This window comes from Pelecanus crispus, chromosome 18 (assembly GCF_030463565.1).
Source record: "Pelecanus crispus isolate bPelCri1 chromosome 18, bPelCri1.pri, whole genome shotgun sequence".
Taxonomy (NCBI): Eukaryota; Metazoa; Chordata; class Aves; order Pelecaniformes; family Pelecanidae; genus Pelecanus; species Pelecanus crispus.
The window spans coordinates 3,322,552-3,337,880 of NC_134660.1; the positions used below are offsets into that span (position 1 = coordinate 3,322,552).

A 15,329-nucleotide genomic window follows, 5' to 3' on the forward strand; every position below is an offset into this window, starting at 1 on the left:
CGCTGCCCGGCCCCATCCCACGGCCCCCCGGGCATGGCGGGGGTCCCGGGAGGGGCTGTCGGGCCTGGCCTGGTTGTACAAAAGACCCCGTAGGCAAAGAGTATAAAATCGTATCAAAATCCCTGCTGGTGTCAGGCCGGGGCGAGCGCTGCGCCCTGGGGTGCTCCTGCGGGAGCGGGGTGGTGGGTGCGGGGTGCCCCCCGCCGCTGCCCCGCGCCGGCGGTTGCCTCCCGGGGGGCTCGGGCTGGCGGAGGCAGACCCGGAGACCGGGGTGAGGCCGGAGCTGGCGTGTCCCGGGCAGCGAGGAGCGGGGCGGCAGGCAAGGGTGCCCCGGGGCGAGGGTGCCCCAGGGCGAGGGTCCCCCAGGGGTGAGGGTCCCCCGGGGCGAGGGCCCCCTGCCACCACCCCGGTGCCCGCGGGGTCAGTGGGAGCTGGTGGAGCTGGAGCGGGGCTGCAGGCGGGCACGGGGCCGACCGCCGGCCGAGCAGCCGGGGAAGGAGTGGGCAGAGCGGGGCGGCAGTGAGAGGGGCTGCGAGGCCGAGGCCTGGCGGGGGTCAGGGCTGGGGGTGTCCCCCCCCCGCGATGGGCATGGCCCCTCGGCGCCCACCCAGGGGTGCGTGGCGGGGCTGGGGGCGGCGTGGGCCGAGCGGCTGCGGACGGGGCAGCGTTTGGCCCGGGGGCTGGCGGAGGGAGAGCTGTGGGAACTGGGGGGCACGGGTGGGGGCGAGGGGGGCACCGGGGCGGAGGGCGGGGAGGGCCGGGGGGGCGTCGAGGTGGCGGCGGGCAGGCGGTAGGGGCAGGCGGGGGGCTGCGGGGCGCCCAGGCGGCCCTGGAGCAGCTCCATCATGCGCTGCAGCTCCCGGCTGAGGTGGGAAACCTCCTGGTTGAGGTGGTTGATCTGGAAGGGGAGGAAGAGCGGTGAGCCCCGGCGGATGCCCCCAGCCAAGGGGGCTTTCGGGGATGCGTTCCCGGCCCCCACCGCACCTCCTGGTTGAGCCTCTTGATGTTCTGCTTTATCTCCTCCGCCTCCATCGCCAGGGCTGGGCTGCCTGCGTCAGTCCCTGCCGGGGAAGACGCAAGGGTTCCCTGAGCCCCCCAGTCCTGCAGCCAGCACCCCCAGCCTTGCCCGGCGGCTGCCGGAGGTACCTGACGTGGGGGAGTCCCTCGCTGCGCTCTGCAGCGGGGGGTCCACATTGAAGCAGAAAGTTTGTGGCTCTGATGTCCTCCCGTTGTCTTCAATCCCGTCCACAACTCTAGGGCAGGGAGGAGGTGAGGGCTGGCCATCGGCATCCCCTCACCCCTCTGTCACCATTCCCAGTGGGATCCTGGAGACCCCACAGAGCCCGGCCAGCACAAACGTGTGGCAGTGGGACGAGCCACCAGCATGTCCCAGCCTTACCTGGGGCTGAGGTCTGGGGGTCCGTAGGCATGCAGGGAGGGGATGAGGAGCTTGGCCGGCCTCCTGTCCGTGCCACCCTCCTGCGCCGGGAGCCGGGCATCCCTCCGGCACCGTGGAGAGGGGCTGCGGCCCCGGCTGCAGCGGGCTGGGGAGCGGCAGTTGCGCCGCAGGGCTGAGATCTGGCATAGCTCATCGCCCAGGAGGCTGCTCAGGGAGCCACGGCGCGCCGGGCTGTTCAGCTGGGGCAGCAGCAGCTTGCGGCGGGTGATGGTGGCAGGTGAGTGCTGGAAGACCTCATCGGGCTCCTCCTCATCCTCCAGGATGGAGGGAAGGGGCTTCTCCGGAGCGGCACCGCTCTCCGGACGAGGCTGCGGGTGAGTGTGGGGAGGAGGTCAGGGCTGATCTCCGTGCAGGTGCCAAAGCCATGCACGGCCACCCCTGCCCCGTCCTCCCCCCCAGCACGGCACAAACCTGCGGTGCCTGCGACAGCCGTGGGGACCGGGAGTAGCGGCAGAGCCCCTGTGGGGAGAGCAGACGGCACCGGCTCAGCAGCACGCGGGATCCCTGCATGGCTCCACGGGGCCCAGCCGCAGGTAGCCACAGTGCTGGGCACGCATCCACCTGCTCCCCCCCTCGGCACGCAGCCCTTCCAGCCAAACAACCTCCGGCACCGTGCATCAGCCCCGTGCCCATCAGCCCAAGCACTGGCTTCTGCAGCCCCTTGCCCACTCTCCTTCCTCTGCTGCTGTCACGACACTGGTGAGCTGCCCAGCCTCAGCCTGCGTGTCCTGAGCCGGAACCACGGCTGCGCCCCAATTCCCAACCCCGGCTCAGCCATCAGAGCATCGGCTGCCCTGGGCGCATGCTGCTGGCCAGGGGAGGGTGCACAGGGCTTCTGCAGGACCTGGCAAGCTCCATTTGCATCCATCCACCCACCCCTGGTTTATTTACACCTCTCCTGGACAACGGACACATTGGGTTTTGGTAGGGCTAGTTGGGGTCTAGAGAGCGACCTCCTGCCGCACCTCCGCAGGGCCTGGGGGCGGTGGGTACCGGGGGGAGATGCTCTGGAGGAGCCCCCGGCTGCACGGTGCCCGTGCAGAGCCAGCAGCAGAGCTGCGGGAGGAAAAGCGCTGCAGAGCTATTTCTGCAGCAGAACATCCCCCCGGCTGCTGGAATCGGCAGCGTGACTAAACCCGGCAGCCCCCGGCGCTGCCTCCTGCGCTCCGGGGGGGCCCTGCCCCAGCTGGCTGTCCCATGGTGCCCCCCAGTCCCCTCCACCCCCATTTCCAAGCTCTCCATCCCTCTCAGCCTCCTGCATTGCAAACGCTCTTGCTTCCAACTCCCTGGGTTGCGCGGAGCAGGGGGAGCTGGGACGGGACGTACCTGGATGGCTGGGGTGGCACAGCCGCAGCCCCCGTCCCGGCCTCGGAGCCTGAGGACCACGAGCAGGGAGTGGACAAACTCCCGTGCGGAACCCCAGCCCTGCTCCGGTCTCCGGGGCCGTGAGGACGGGAAGGGGCCTGCGAGGGAGGACACGCACCCACCTCCATCTCGCTGCCCTCCCGCAGGTTGAAGGTCAGGTCCTGGTGGATGTCCGCCGTGAACTTGCTGGCGTACTCGGGGTAGAGCTGCAGCACCTCGCAGAGCCCCCGCAGCCCGATGTACTGCAGGTCGCAGTAGGTCAGCGCCTTCACGTCCGCGTTGGTCTTGATCACTTGGTCCGTGCTGCACAGGTCGGCTCCGATCAAATCCCCTTTGCCTGCAGGAGGGGACCGGGGTGGGCTAGCGGTGCGAGCCCCGGGCCCCTTGCCTGGCTGGGGAGCAGAAGGGGCTGGGGGAGAGCCCACGCCGCTTGCCCTCACCCAGGATGGCCAGGACCACGTTGTCCTTCAGCACCTCAAGGGAGCCGGAGCAGACAAAGTAGTTGGCCTGCAGCGCATCGCCCTGGCGCAGCAGGTACTCCCCCGGCGCGCAGAACGAGGTCTTGATGTGAAGCGAGAGGGAGCGGAGGCAGCCCCGGCTGGCCGTCTCGAAGACGGACAGCTGCAGGATGTCTTTGTTGAGGTGCATGGCCACGTCCGCGCGCAGCTCATCGGGGAAGTCGTGCAGCAGCTGGGGAGATGGGGCCGTGGTGCTGGGGTGCGGGTGGCAGGGAGAAGCCTTCCCCGCAGCCTGCCAGCCCCAGGGGACAGATCCCCCGCCGGAGCAGAGCATCTCGCTGCTCAGCTGCCCTGGCTGCCTCGGCAGAGCCCAGCAGTCCCGGCTGGCAAAGGCGGGACAGCTCTGGCCACGGTGATCGTAGAATCATAGAATCATTTAGGTTGGAAAAGACCTTTAAGATCATCCAGTCCAACCATTAACCCAACACTGCCAAGTCCACCACTAAACCAGTTAAGGGGAGAGTAGCAATTTCATGTTTCCTGGCTTGGTGGCTGGATCATTTATAATGAAAGTAAAAACCAGGAATCATTAAGGTTGCAAAGGAGCTCTAAGATCATCATTCCAATCATCAACCCAACACCACCATGCCCACTAAACCATGTCCCAGAGTGCCACGTCTACCCGTTTTTTGAACACATCCAGGGATGGTGACTCCACCACCTCTCTGGGCAGCCTGTTCCAATGCTTGACCACCCTTTCTGTGAAGAAATTTTTCCTAATATCTGATCTAAACCTACCCTGGCGCAGCTTGAGCCCATTTCCTCTCGTCCTATCGTTATCTACTTGGGAGAAGAGCCCAACACCCACCTCACTACAATCTCCTGTCAGGCAGCTGTAGAGAGCGATAAGGTCTCCCCTCAGCCTCCTCTTCTCCAGACTAAACAACCCCAGTTCCCTCAACCGCTCCCTCTGCTCCATGTGCCTGTCCCGCTTCCCCAAGCTAGCAGGAATCTGCCCCAGTCCTGGCACCCAGCTCTGGTCCCTCCAGCAACAGAGCGTGCACATGTGCACATCTGCGCACACACACACACATACTTGCACACTCATAGCTGGCCCTGCCAGCCCCGTCACCCCCACACTGGGTGCAGGATGGGGGGCTGGCCCAGCCTGGCCAAAACTTCCTACCTCGTTAGCATCGATGCCGTTGTTCACTGACCAGGTGGTCTGGAAGTACTCCAGCATCCTCTGCTTGAGCTGCTGGGGCAGGCGGTGGACACGGATGAAGTCCTTGAGGTCCTTCATGCGGGTGTGGTAGAGCGAGCGGCGGGAGTACATGCGCTGGATGATGGCCGTGACGTTGCCAAAGACAACGGCGTGCATCAGCGCTGGGGGCCGGGAGGGCAATTTCAGGCCCACCGAGGGGGTCGGCGGGGTGGAGAGCTGCGGCATACGGGGGCCCGGGCAGGGTCTGGGCTCTGCCCCCACCAACAATGCGGGGCTGAGGAGTGCAGCACGGGGGGCTTCTCCCCTAACCCCAGCCTCAGGGCTGTCCCCCAGGGCACACGTGTTCATCGCCTCCCGCAGTGCCCTGTCCTGCCCAGGTACCCGTGGCAGCCGCTGCTCCAGCAGCCGGAGATGAAGCCCCCCGAGCCCTGCCCCGCTCCCCGCCTCACCCCCAATGAGCATGGTGCAGATGGAGAAGATCTTCTCGGCATCGGTGTTGGCGCAGACGTTGCCGAAGCCCACGCTGGTCAGGCTGCTGAGGGTGAAGTAGAGGGAGGCGATGTAGGCGCTGCGGATGGAGGGGCCCCCCACCGAGTTGTTGATGTAGGGAGCCTCCAGCCTCTTGCCCAGCTCGTGCAGCCAGCCTGCCAAGCACAGCCAGGGGTTAGCGCTCGCCAAGGGGCCCGGTGCTCAGCACAGCTCCCATCCCTGCCCCGGCCTCTCTTTGTCCCACGGGACTGCCCTCTGCTCGCTCCTCCTGCCAGCGGCACGGGGGGACCCAGGCGTCCTGAGCGTGCCCCCACCCCGCGCAGCCCCCGCAGCCGGGCAGCCCCGCTCACCGATGTCCCAGGTCTGGGGGTCGTTGCTCTCCATCTCCTTGCGGCCGATGACGTACCAGATGCATGCCATCCAGTGGGCCAGCAGCGCGAACATGGACATGAGCAGGGTGAGCACCATGGCGCTGTACTGCGAGTAGCGATCCAGCTTCTGCAGCAGCCGCAGCAGCCGCAGCAGCCGCACCGTCTTCAGCAGGTGAACCAGCGAGGTCTGGGGAGCGGGGCAAGCGGGTGAACACAGCGGAGCTGCAGGCAGGGGCGGGAAGGGACCCCCCCACCACCACCACCTCCCCGGGGACAGGGACCCTTCGCCACCCCCCACAGCTGCCAGGAGGGTTGTGGGCTGCAGGGCCGGCTGGGAAGAGCTCGTCCCCAAGCAGGCTTCCACCAGCGCCCAGCAGGCAGCTGGGGTCACAGCTTGTCAGGGCACTGAATCACCCCAGGATATTTGGGGTGTTGGAGAGGGGAGGGAGGTGACCAGCAGGAGGGGAAGCAGGCAGCAGTGGCTTTACTATCAGAGGCTGCGTTTCATGAAGCTGTGCTGGCAGAAAGCTGATCTAATCTATTTGCAAGGGGAAGCCTCAGCAAGATGCTGTGCCTTGCCTGCAGAGATCCTGGATGAAGAGAGCCAGAGATGCCCTGGCTTAGGCAGGTGGGTTTGGTTGTGCAGCAATGCCAAGTGCCCCAGGGCCTCCCACCTCGCACAAAGCTCCTGTCTCGTCCTTTGCCTCCTGCCAGCACTGCACCGGGCACCTCACAGGAGCCCAGGGCTGCAGACCAGGCAGGGGCACTGGGCAGGGGCTGTGCCGGAGCAGACGCCGGGGTCAGACCCCACCGAGGCGGGTCAGGATGGACCCACTCCCTGGCTGGCTCAGCTCCGCTCCCCGCTGCACAGAGGGTCCCTGCCGGGGCTGCCCATCCTGGCAGCCGCAGCCCTGAGACCTCGGTCCCTTGGCAGCATTTTGCAGGAAAGTGCTGCTTGTGCCCTCGCACTGCGCTCTCCCCTCCCAGGGCACTGCTGCCCATGCCCCCCGGCTCATCCGGCCCTGGCAGAGGCAGCGGCGATGACAGCCCCTGCCGCGGTTGCGGTTGTTTTCCTGCCTGGCAGCACCGCCGGGGCACAAGTGGAGCCAGGTTTGGCTCAGGGGGGCAGTTCCAGCCCCAAGTGCCCTCGTCCTCCCTGCACACTGCTCTGCCTCCAATAAGCGTAATTACAGCCTCTGCACTCACCCCAATTAGCAGAGGATGGGAAGAGGCTGGTGCCAGCAGCGCACTTGTGCAGCCCATCGCACCCACTGCGCTGCGGGGCCCCTCGAGAGCCCGGGGAGGCTCAGGCTGGGACCTGCCTTTGTCACCGGCATATGCCCTGTGTGCCCGCACGCGTGGTCAGCCCCCCTGCCAGAGCGGGCGACACACAAGTGCCCCTCGCTGCAACAGTGTGTGCGCGCTGGGTATTTGCACTCGGACGTGGAGCTGCTCCACTGCTTGGGCAGAGAACAGGCGTGCTGGGTGCTGGGTGCTGGGTGCTGGGTGCAGGGCGGGCGCCTGCCTGCAGCTCCTGGAGCGGTGCCTTGGCAGTTACTGTCATTTGTGGCAGCCGCTGGTTAAATTAAGATGCGTGGGAGGCTTCCCGCTATAGCTGCCATCGCTGCTTCCCCTCGCTGCCCGTGCTGCTCCCAGGCAGGTACGTGAAGAGCGGATCCCTGTGAAAGGGGCCACCTCCGCCCCGCTGCCCCTCGCCCGTGGCATGAGTGGCACTCACCACGGTCACGTTGAAGACGTAGAGCAGATCGAAGGGCAGAGCGGCGATCAGATCCACGAAGAACCAGGTGGCCACGTAATGGATGCAGATGGAGCGGGGGTCGTACACCACCTGGCCCGACTGGCTCACGTATGTCGTCCGGAAATTCAGGATGATGTCTGCCCCAGGGAGAGCAGGACCAGCCCTCACTGCCCCGCCATGGCCGGGGGAGCTGGGCTGGGGTCTGCAGCCAACCCGGGTCCCACTTCCAGGGTGCTCCGCACCAGCAGCAGGGGCAAAGTGGTGCCAGCTCCCTTCTCCATCACCCCTCAGGTCCGCTCCTCTGGCCGCATCCCTGCCCTGCCCAGCCGCGTCCCCCATCCCACATGGGTGCTCAGCCCTGCGCACGGACCTACCCAGGATGAAGAGCATCTCCACGGCGATGTCGCTGACGATGGTGCTGCGGGCGGCCGAGAGGCTGTCCTCCGTGCCCGTGAAGCAGACGTTGTAGGGGACGGTGATGGCCACGTAGAAGGTGGCCAACAGGATCAGCCAGTCCCAGAGGGCCTTGAAGATGCTGTAGTGGAGCAGGATGAAGCGGGACTTCTGCACCGAGGCCACTTTGTACTCGGGGATGGACGGCTTGTTCTCAAACACGTTCTGGGGGAGCAAGCAGCAGGGTGGCACACGGATGGCACAGGGGCTGTCCCCCACGAGGGGGTGGAGGCCATCACAGCCCCCCCTCCTCCTGAGTCCCGCCAGCCTGGGGTGATGGACACACATTTCCGACGGGGCACAGGGGCTGTGCTGAGGTCACCCTCAGAGACGGGCACGGAACGCCCGATTACAGCACAGAAATCAATGCTATGCTAATGCTATTAACAGTAAGCCACCGGCACTGCCAGCTGCTGCCCAGAACTGTCCCCAGGTGCCAATTTGCGTGCTGGGGCAAAGCCACCTCCACCCTTTGCAGGGACACGGCACTGCTGGGGGACAGCGAGAGCCCAGCCTGGGCGAGGGGAGAGCTGCGCCCGTCCCCCGCAAGCCCCCATGATTCAAGACTGGCATACTGAAACCCGTTGCCTGCTTGCCAGCTCTGGGCCCCCGGCCGCTCTCAGCCTGTGACAGACCCCCCACCCTGGCCCCATGTCTGCAGGCAGTGCCCATCGCTGCGGCCATGCCCAGGGACCCTGCGCTGGGCCGCTGCAGCCGCGCAAATGGGCTGGCACAGAGACGACACCGGTCCCTGCTGCTGCTGGAAGCCCCGCTGCTTGCGCACCCGCAGCTGCCACAGCCTGGTAACGGTGCTCCCCGGGGCCGGCACGGCTGTGCCATGAGCGAGTGGCTGGGTTTTCCCCAGCTAACGTGTGAGGAGAGGCGCAGCCCTGCGAGAGCTGCCAGAAGATCTGCTCTCCTCACAGCAAGCTCCAGGCACCCGCTGGTCTCTGCTGCTGCCAACAAACCAAATTTGCAGCCTGGACCACAGTGCAGCTGCTGGGGATGGAGGGCATTTTGGTGCCTGGGGAGGCCGCTGAGGTGCATGCATGGGAACAGCATCCCAGCAAGACCGGGCTCTGCTGCGGGGCTGGTCCCAGGAGAGCCGCAGCACTGCCAGCCCGCCCACAGCCCCAGCCTGGGAGGCAGCGGGTGAAGCTGAGGACTCCCCCAGGTCCTTACACGGTTGATTTTCATCTCGCTGTGGTCCCTCCGGGCAAACTGGCTGCTGAGCCGGTGCAGCACCGTCCGGCCCTGCCTCTGTGCTGCCCACAGGTGTGAGCTCCTGGGCTTCTTGTTCCTCTGCTTCTCTGCAGCAGACAAGACACGCTGGGTTAGTGGGAGTGCTGTGCCACTGCTGGTGCAACAGAGCAGGGGCTGCCTCGGGGACCCCTCCTTGCACGGGTGCACAAAGGCGGGCAGGACCCAGCAGGGAACCGGGAGCCCCTTTGCCATGCGCCCACTGCGCACGCCACTCCCCAGATCCTGTCCCCATCCCACAGCCACGGCTCACCCTCTTTCTTGTCACCCAGGTGGCTCCTGCCCCGGGTCTCTGTGATGTCCTTGAAGGAGAAGAGGAAGAGTACCACCTCCCCCTTCTCATTCTTGATGGGCATGATGTCCAGCAGGCACCAGAACGCGGCTCCTGCATGCGGGAGAAGGGCGGTGAAGGCAGGACAGTCCCCTCGCCACTCGGCAGCTTCACCCCGGGGCCAGCACGGGGCCAAGTCCCAGCCAGAGCCGCAGGCAGGGCCCCAGCCCCGGGCACCACTCACCACCCTTCTTGTAGAAGCAGACCTCGGTCTGGTACTCCTGCCTGCCGTCCAGCACCTTCTCGATGCGCTGCAGGACAGGCTCGCTGGTCTCGGCCCCGTAGAGGAAGCGGCAGCTGCAGTTCTTCTGCATGACCTCGGTGCGGGCGAAGCCGGTGAGGTCGCAGAAGCCGTCGGAGCAGTAGACGATGGGGAAGCCGCGGCGGACCTGCGCGTTGGCCAGGATGAAGTTGCTGTCTGAAAGGAGACGCAGCCGCCCCTGAGGGCTCGGGGCCACCCTGGGGGGCTCGAAGGGGAGCCCAGCCCTCCCGGCCCACCTCAGGTCCCTCTGGGAAGATGAGCTGGGTCTCTGTCTGGCTGCCGGCTCATTCATCTCCCAGCCGCTCATTCATCCCCTGCCCCCCAAGGCCCCGTCCTGGGCAGGACCGCACAGTCCACGTCCAGCCCAGCCCCATGCACTGGAAGGGGAAGGAGCCCAGATCCAGTTCCTGGCTCCCATCACCAGAGACACGATCCCAAGTAAAGCGATTCACGCCTCCCCCTTGCCATCTGCCGCTCCCACCTCCCGCCAGGGCTCAGGCAGCTTAGCGGGAGCAGCGGCAAACCCAGCCGGGTGCTGCCAGCCCAGAGGTGCCGGGCTGCAGCGCTGGGACCTCCAGCCCCAGGCACGGCACTGCGGCACCATGGTGGCACCCACCGAGAGGGTAGGAGAAAAGCCATGAACCTGGGGTGAGTGGAAGGCCCATGCCAAGCTGGCACAAGTTGGAGATGAAACGCAGCATCCTTGATCTGTCACAGCACCGCGGAGCCTCCCCAGCATCATTCCTGTGCCAGTGGGGAGATGGCACCAGGAAGAGGAAAGCCCTTGCCAGCCCCGTGCCCTGCCCAGCTGCAGAGTGGCCACTTCCATGCCACAGCTCCCCAGCCGCGGGCCGGGCAGGGGCTCTCCCCCCAGGGCTGCAGCGGCTCCTTGCTGCAGGCTCTGCGCCGGTGGGGCAGATAGCCTCGTGCTAAAAGAGTGCCAAGGAAGCGGGGTGCGTGGCTGGCGCGGGCTGTGTTTGCACCCAGCCAGGGCAGACTGGGGTGTCCCCAGCCCACGGATCCTCAGCTCAAAACCCCTGCACGCCCATGGCCCAGGCACCAGGAGCGGGCGAGACATGGCCTGCCCTCTCTTGCAGCACAGGAGGGGAGCCTGCAGCAGATTACAGCGCCTGGGCACCCAGAGCAGAGCAGGACAGCGCAGGCAAGGCAAGGGCAGAGGAGGTTGCAGGAAGGAGGGGATGGCAGCCGCAGGCAGCCCTGGTGCGATGGGGGTGCAGCGGGGCCACCACAGCACGGCTCAACCCCGGATTAGCTTGGAGAAGCAAAAATAGCTTGAAGCTGTGACTAAGGCCAGATTTTGGCTCTGGGGAGCCAGGATTACAGTGTTGTCCAGGATGTGTTATTAGAAAAGAAAAAAAAAGATCTCGCATTTGAGAGCAGCTCTGCTGAGAAGGGTGAAGCAGCTCGGGGGGGGCTCGGCAGCCCCCTGCCATGGTGGCCAGCTTGCCTGGGTGGGCACCCTCGGGCCCAGCGGGCAGCAGCTGCCTGGGAGAGGCAGGGTTAACTCGCACGGCGTATCGCTGCGACTAAAGCCCCTCTCCATGGCAGATAAAGCCGATAAGAGACACATCAAACCAGCAAAGCCAGACTTTGTTTAAAAGTGCCTGGAAGGCGGGCTGGGCAGCTGCAGGCAGGGTGCTGCGGGGCAAATTCCCAGGGTTCGGGTCATTTCAGGCAGCTCCCATGGGGACCATCCTCCTTGGAGGGCCAGATCCAGCCCTGGGGAGCCCAGGGCCAGCAGAGCTGGGGACACCAGTCCCTGCTGCCTCTGGGGGCTCTGCTGACGCCACAGCAGAGCTGGGGGAACTCCCCCCAGCTCAGCAGAGGGGCAGGGGCGTGCGGACCCCGGCGCCGTGCTCAGCCTCTGCCCCTGTGGAGGGACAGTCGTAGGATCAGCGGTGTGAGGCACCCATGGCTCTGCCCTGGCACCTCTGGGCGCAGCTCGGTCTGAGCTGGGGAGGGCTCAGAGGGTTGGCTGCCTTGTTACGCATTGCAGTCTCAAAGGTAACATCCCAAATGAGAGCTCCTATGGGCAAACGACACCCTGTGTCATCTGGGATGCTCCTCATCATGCCAGGCCAGGAGCTGGCCCAGCATGGCAGCCAACGCGTGTCCCAGGGGTGCTCCTGGTGCCCCAGCAGTGCCGTGGGAGGTGGCTGCAGGCTCCCAGTGCCGGCTTCATGCCGGTCCCTCCCAGCAAGGTGAGAGACATCCAGCCCTGCAGGGAGCTGGCCCGGGAGGCCTCTGCTCCAGGTCATTCTCGGGGGGCCTGGGGTCAGCCCTGAACACGACCCATCCCCGCGTGGCTGCGTGGTGCCAGCGGTGCTGGGAGCTGGCACGTGGCACTCCGGCATGATCCGCTCCCCAACATGCCAAGGCCTTAATCCATCCTGGCTCCAGCACATGGACACGGACATGGAGGGGAGCCCGGATCCTGGGGACACACCAGAACCTTCAGCCATGGCAAGTGGCCCCAAAACGGATGGCGCTGGGACAGCACAGACCCTTCTCCCCGCCCCTGCCAAAACGCCGTTACCGGTATCCACCCTTCCAGGGACGTAACCCCAAGCAAGCGGGCGCGCTGCTAACGGGGGGCTCGGGGTGGGCTGCCCTGTGCAGCACCGGGGCTTCCCAAGGGCCCCACGATGCTGTGGGGGTGACAGGCACAGGCTGCGCCCCACGGCCACCCCCTGGCTCCGGGGGACCGCGGCTGCTCCTCGGAGCAGCACCCCAACCCCGGGGGTCAGGCAGGACCCACACGTGTCCCCCCCCCCCCGGGACCGGCCACCGCTCGGGCACGGGACGGGGCAAAGCCGGGCCCATGGGGGCTCCCGGGGCGGCCTGGGCGGGGTGAGCCCGGCCGTGCCCCCTCCCCGGGGCCCCCCCTGCGCCCCGGGGCCCCCCCTGCGCCCCGGGGCCGGCGCGGCCCCTCCCGCCGCTCCCGGGCTCTGTCCCTGGTGCTGAGCGCGGCCGCGCCGGCCCCGGGCGGGGCTGAGCGGGGCTGCCCGGGACGCGGCGGGTACCGGGGGTCCGGGAGCACCGAGCCCGGCCACGGACACGAGGGGTCCCCGGGACGGCGCAGAGTGCGTGGACGGTCGCGTCCCGCCGAGCCGCGGGGGCTCCGGTACCGGGATGAGCCCCGGCCCTCCCCGCCGCGCCTCCCCCCGCCCCGGCCCCGCCGCGCCTCCCCCGGCCCCAGCCCTACGGGTGCCATCGAAGCGGGTGGCGATGGTGTCCAGGAAGGTGTTCTGCGGCGCCAGCAGCCCCTTCATCACCGGCATGGTCCCGCCGGGCCGCGGCCGCGGGGCTGGGCTCCGCCGCCGCCCCGGGGCCCTCCGCAGGTGCGGCCCCGGCGCCGCGGGCTGATCCCGGCTCGGCTCGGCTCGGCCCGGCCCGGCCCGCCCGGGGCCCCCGCCCCGCCCCCGCCCCGCCCCGGGCCCTGCGCGCCGCCGGCACCGGGAGGGGCCTCGGCACCGGCGGGCACCGGCACCCGCTCGCGGGCAGGTCGCTCCGTCCCGGGGGCACCGGGTTGGTGGCGCCGGGACCGGCTCGGCGCCGGGACTGGCTCGGCACCGGGAACTGCTCGGCACCGGGAACTGCTCGGCACCGGGACCGGCGCAGCACCGGGAACCGCTCGGCACCGGGAACCGCTCGGCACCGGGAACTGCTCGGCACCGGGAACTGCTCGGCACAGGGACCGGCGCAGCACCGGGACCCGCTCGGCACCGGGACCCCCTCGGCACCGGGACCCGCTCGGCACCGGGAGGCACTGTCTCCCCGGGCCCATGGAGGCTGCGGAAGGGGCAGGAGCCCCACCCGGGGCTCAGCCGGGGGGCTGCAGGGCAAAGCCGTGTCCTGCAGGACCCCCCGAGGGGCACCCAGGGGTGACAGGACCCAGCCGGAGCCCTCCCCAGGACCCTGCGCGGGGACAGGGTGGTGGGGTGGGGATCAGGGACCTGAGGCCACGACAGGGTCACCCGAGGCTCCCTGCTGCTGCAGTGGGGAGCGCTCCGAGCCCTTTACGGGGGCTTTGCAAACACCCCCCGCTCCCGGGCAGCCTGGTCGAGCTCGGTTCGCCCCAGTTCTCGCCCTGCATCCACCCAGCTGGGCCTGTGCACGCCCCCAGCGCAGGCACCCCAGGTGAGCCCGCGTCCAGGCACCATGGAGGAAGGCAGCAGCCTCGCCGGCTGCCCCCCGAGCAGAGCCATGCCCCCCTGGTCCCTCCCCAGAATTGAGGCAGAGCCGGCTAACGTCAGGCTACCATTTATTGTAAAAGGCCAGCGGTGCCTGCGGTGCCCTGAGCAGGCTCGGTCAGGGCCAGGCGGAGGTATGTAAAAGTGCTATGTACACCGAGCTCCGGGCGTGTGTCCCCAGGGTCTGTCCCCCCAGGGATCCCCTCTCTGCTCCCACTGCCCCCACCCCTCTCAGTAAAAGCTCTTCGCAGCTCCCTGGGCCTGGCTTTTGGTCAGGTCCTTCCCCGAGTGTCCCTGGCATTCCCTGGGGCTGGCAGGGCTGGTGTCAGCGCCCTGCAGAGCGAGCGTTGGCTGGGCATCCGTGCCCGTGGGGCAACCCGATGCATCGTGGCAGGTGGTGCCAGGGTGCTCCCCGCGCTTGCCCATGGTGAGGATGCCAGCGGCATGGTTGCCGGAGCCATGCAGCAGACGGTAGAGCCGGCTCTGGAAGGCCGGCGGGATGCTCTTCCTCTTGCCCAACGTCAGGATGCCGGCGGCGTGGTTGCCCATGCCGTGCAGGAGGTCATAGATGCGGCAGGAGCAGGTCTTCTGCCGGCAGCACTCGGGCAGGCTCTGCCGGGCCGCGGCCAGGGAGCAGAGCAGGAGCAGGAACAAGAGGCAGGCAGCTCGCTGGAGCTGCCGGAGCAACGGGCAGCGTTAGTGCAGGGCAGCCAGCAGCGGCGGAGAGTGGGGGGCTGCACAGCCCCGGGGCTGCCCCCCAGTCCTGCCATGCCCGCTGGTGTCTCAGCTCCCGTCTGCCCTGGTCACTGCAGCGCTGCCTGCTTGTCCCCGACACCGTGGGGGCCCAGCCCCACACCTGGGGTGCACCTGCAGCATCACCCTCCGGTACCCTGGGGCACAGCCAGCACCGCACCCTCAGGGGAGCTGGGAGTGCTGCTCCCCGCACCCCAGCGACCACAGCCCCCACCCATGCTGTGCCCACAGCCAGACGCGGGTGCCCTCAGCGGCACGCCTGCCCTGCGCTGGTGCAAGGCAGCCGCAGCAAACGCCCTCCGCTCACCGCAGAGTGCCACGGGACGAGCAGCAGGAGTACCCACACTCAATGCCGCAGGCGCCACGCACCCAGCTCCCTCCCTGAGGAGCCCACGCGGGGCTGATCCCCCCCGGTCGGCTGTTGGCTGTGGTCGGGGAGATCCTGGGGAGAAGCCACGCACTCGGGGCTTCCCAAGGAACCAGCCAGGCCCTCCTACACCCCCAGACCCCTGTACCCACAGCCCAACCTCCCCCCTCGCTGCCCTCCCGGCCCCATGGGCTGCAGCACCCCGGCCCCACCTTGGCGTTGGGCACCTCCATCCTTCCTGGGGTCTTCAGGCGGCCGAGCGGCGCTGGGGCATGTCCCGCCAGGCAGCTGAGAGCACAGCGCCCTGCGCTGCCCGCCGCAGCCGCCTCTTTATAGGGCCCGGCACAATAGTGCTGCCAAAAATACCGTCGAGGCCAGGCGGGAGCGGCCAGTCTCTGGGAGACACGGGCGCGCTGTGGCCGGTAGCTCGGAGACCGGCCAGGCCTTTCCCCTCATTTGCAGCTCCTCATTGTGTGGGTGCTGGCGGGCCAGGCACGGTGGCCGGGGTGCGTGGCACTAATGAGGCTGTAATTGCCCACGGGCCCCGCTGCCGGGCCGGCACA

The 15,329-nt window shown here is 67.8% G+C and overlaps 2 protein-coding genes across 3 annotated transcripts; both read right to left on the minus strand.

Moving 5' to 3' along the window:
• Window positions 1-421: 421 nt before the first annotated feature.
• Window positions 422-12,734, minus strand: KCNH4 (potassium voltage-gated channel subfamily H member 4). Its single transcript, XM_075722668.1, has 16 exons — window positions 12,659-12,734; window positions 9,355-9,588; window positions 9,093-9,224; window positions 8,762-8,889; window positions 7,501-7,744; window positions 7,106-7,263; window positions 5,347-5,554; window positions 4,957-5,151; window positions 4,469-4,668; window positions 3,265-3,514; window positions 2,947-3,161; window positions 1,871-1,918; window positions 1,400-1,767; window positions 1,147-1,253; window positions 985-1,061; window positions 422-898 (listed from the first exon to the last, which is right to left on the minus strand). Exons 1-16 carry the CDS (start codon window positions 12,732-12,734, stop codon window positions 422-424), a joined length of 3,117 nt encoding a protein of 1,038 aa, XP_075578783.1.
• A 1,143-nt stretch (window positions 12,735-13,877) lies between these two features.
• Window positions 13,878-14,999, minus strand: HCRT (hypocretin neuropeptide precursor). Of its 2 annotated transcripts, none has more exons than XM_075723043.1 (2): window positions 14,979-14,999; window positions 13,878-14,315 (listed from the first exon to the last, which is right to left on the minus strand). In XM_075723043.1, exons 1-2 carry the CDS (start codon window positions 14,997-14,999, stop codon window positions 13,878-13,880), a joined length of 459 nt encoding a protein of 152 aa, XP_075579158.1. The 2 variants fall into 2 exon arrangements, with proteins under 2 accessions (XP_075579158.1, XP_075579157.1); XM_075723042.1 differs by having other exon boundaries at window positions 13,878-14,321.
• Between the last annotated feature and the right edge of the window lie 330 nt (window positions 15,000-15,329).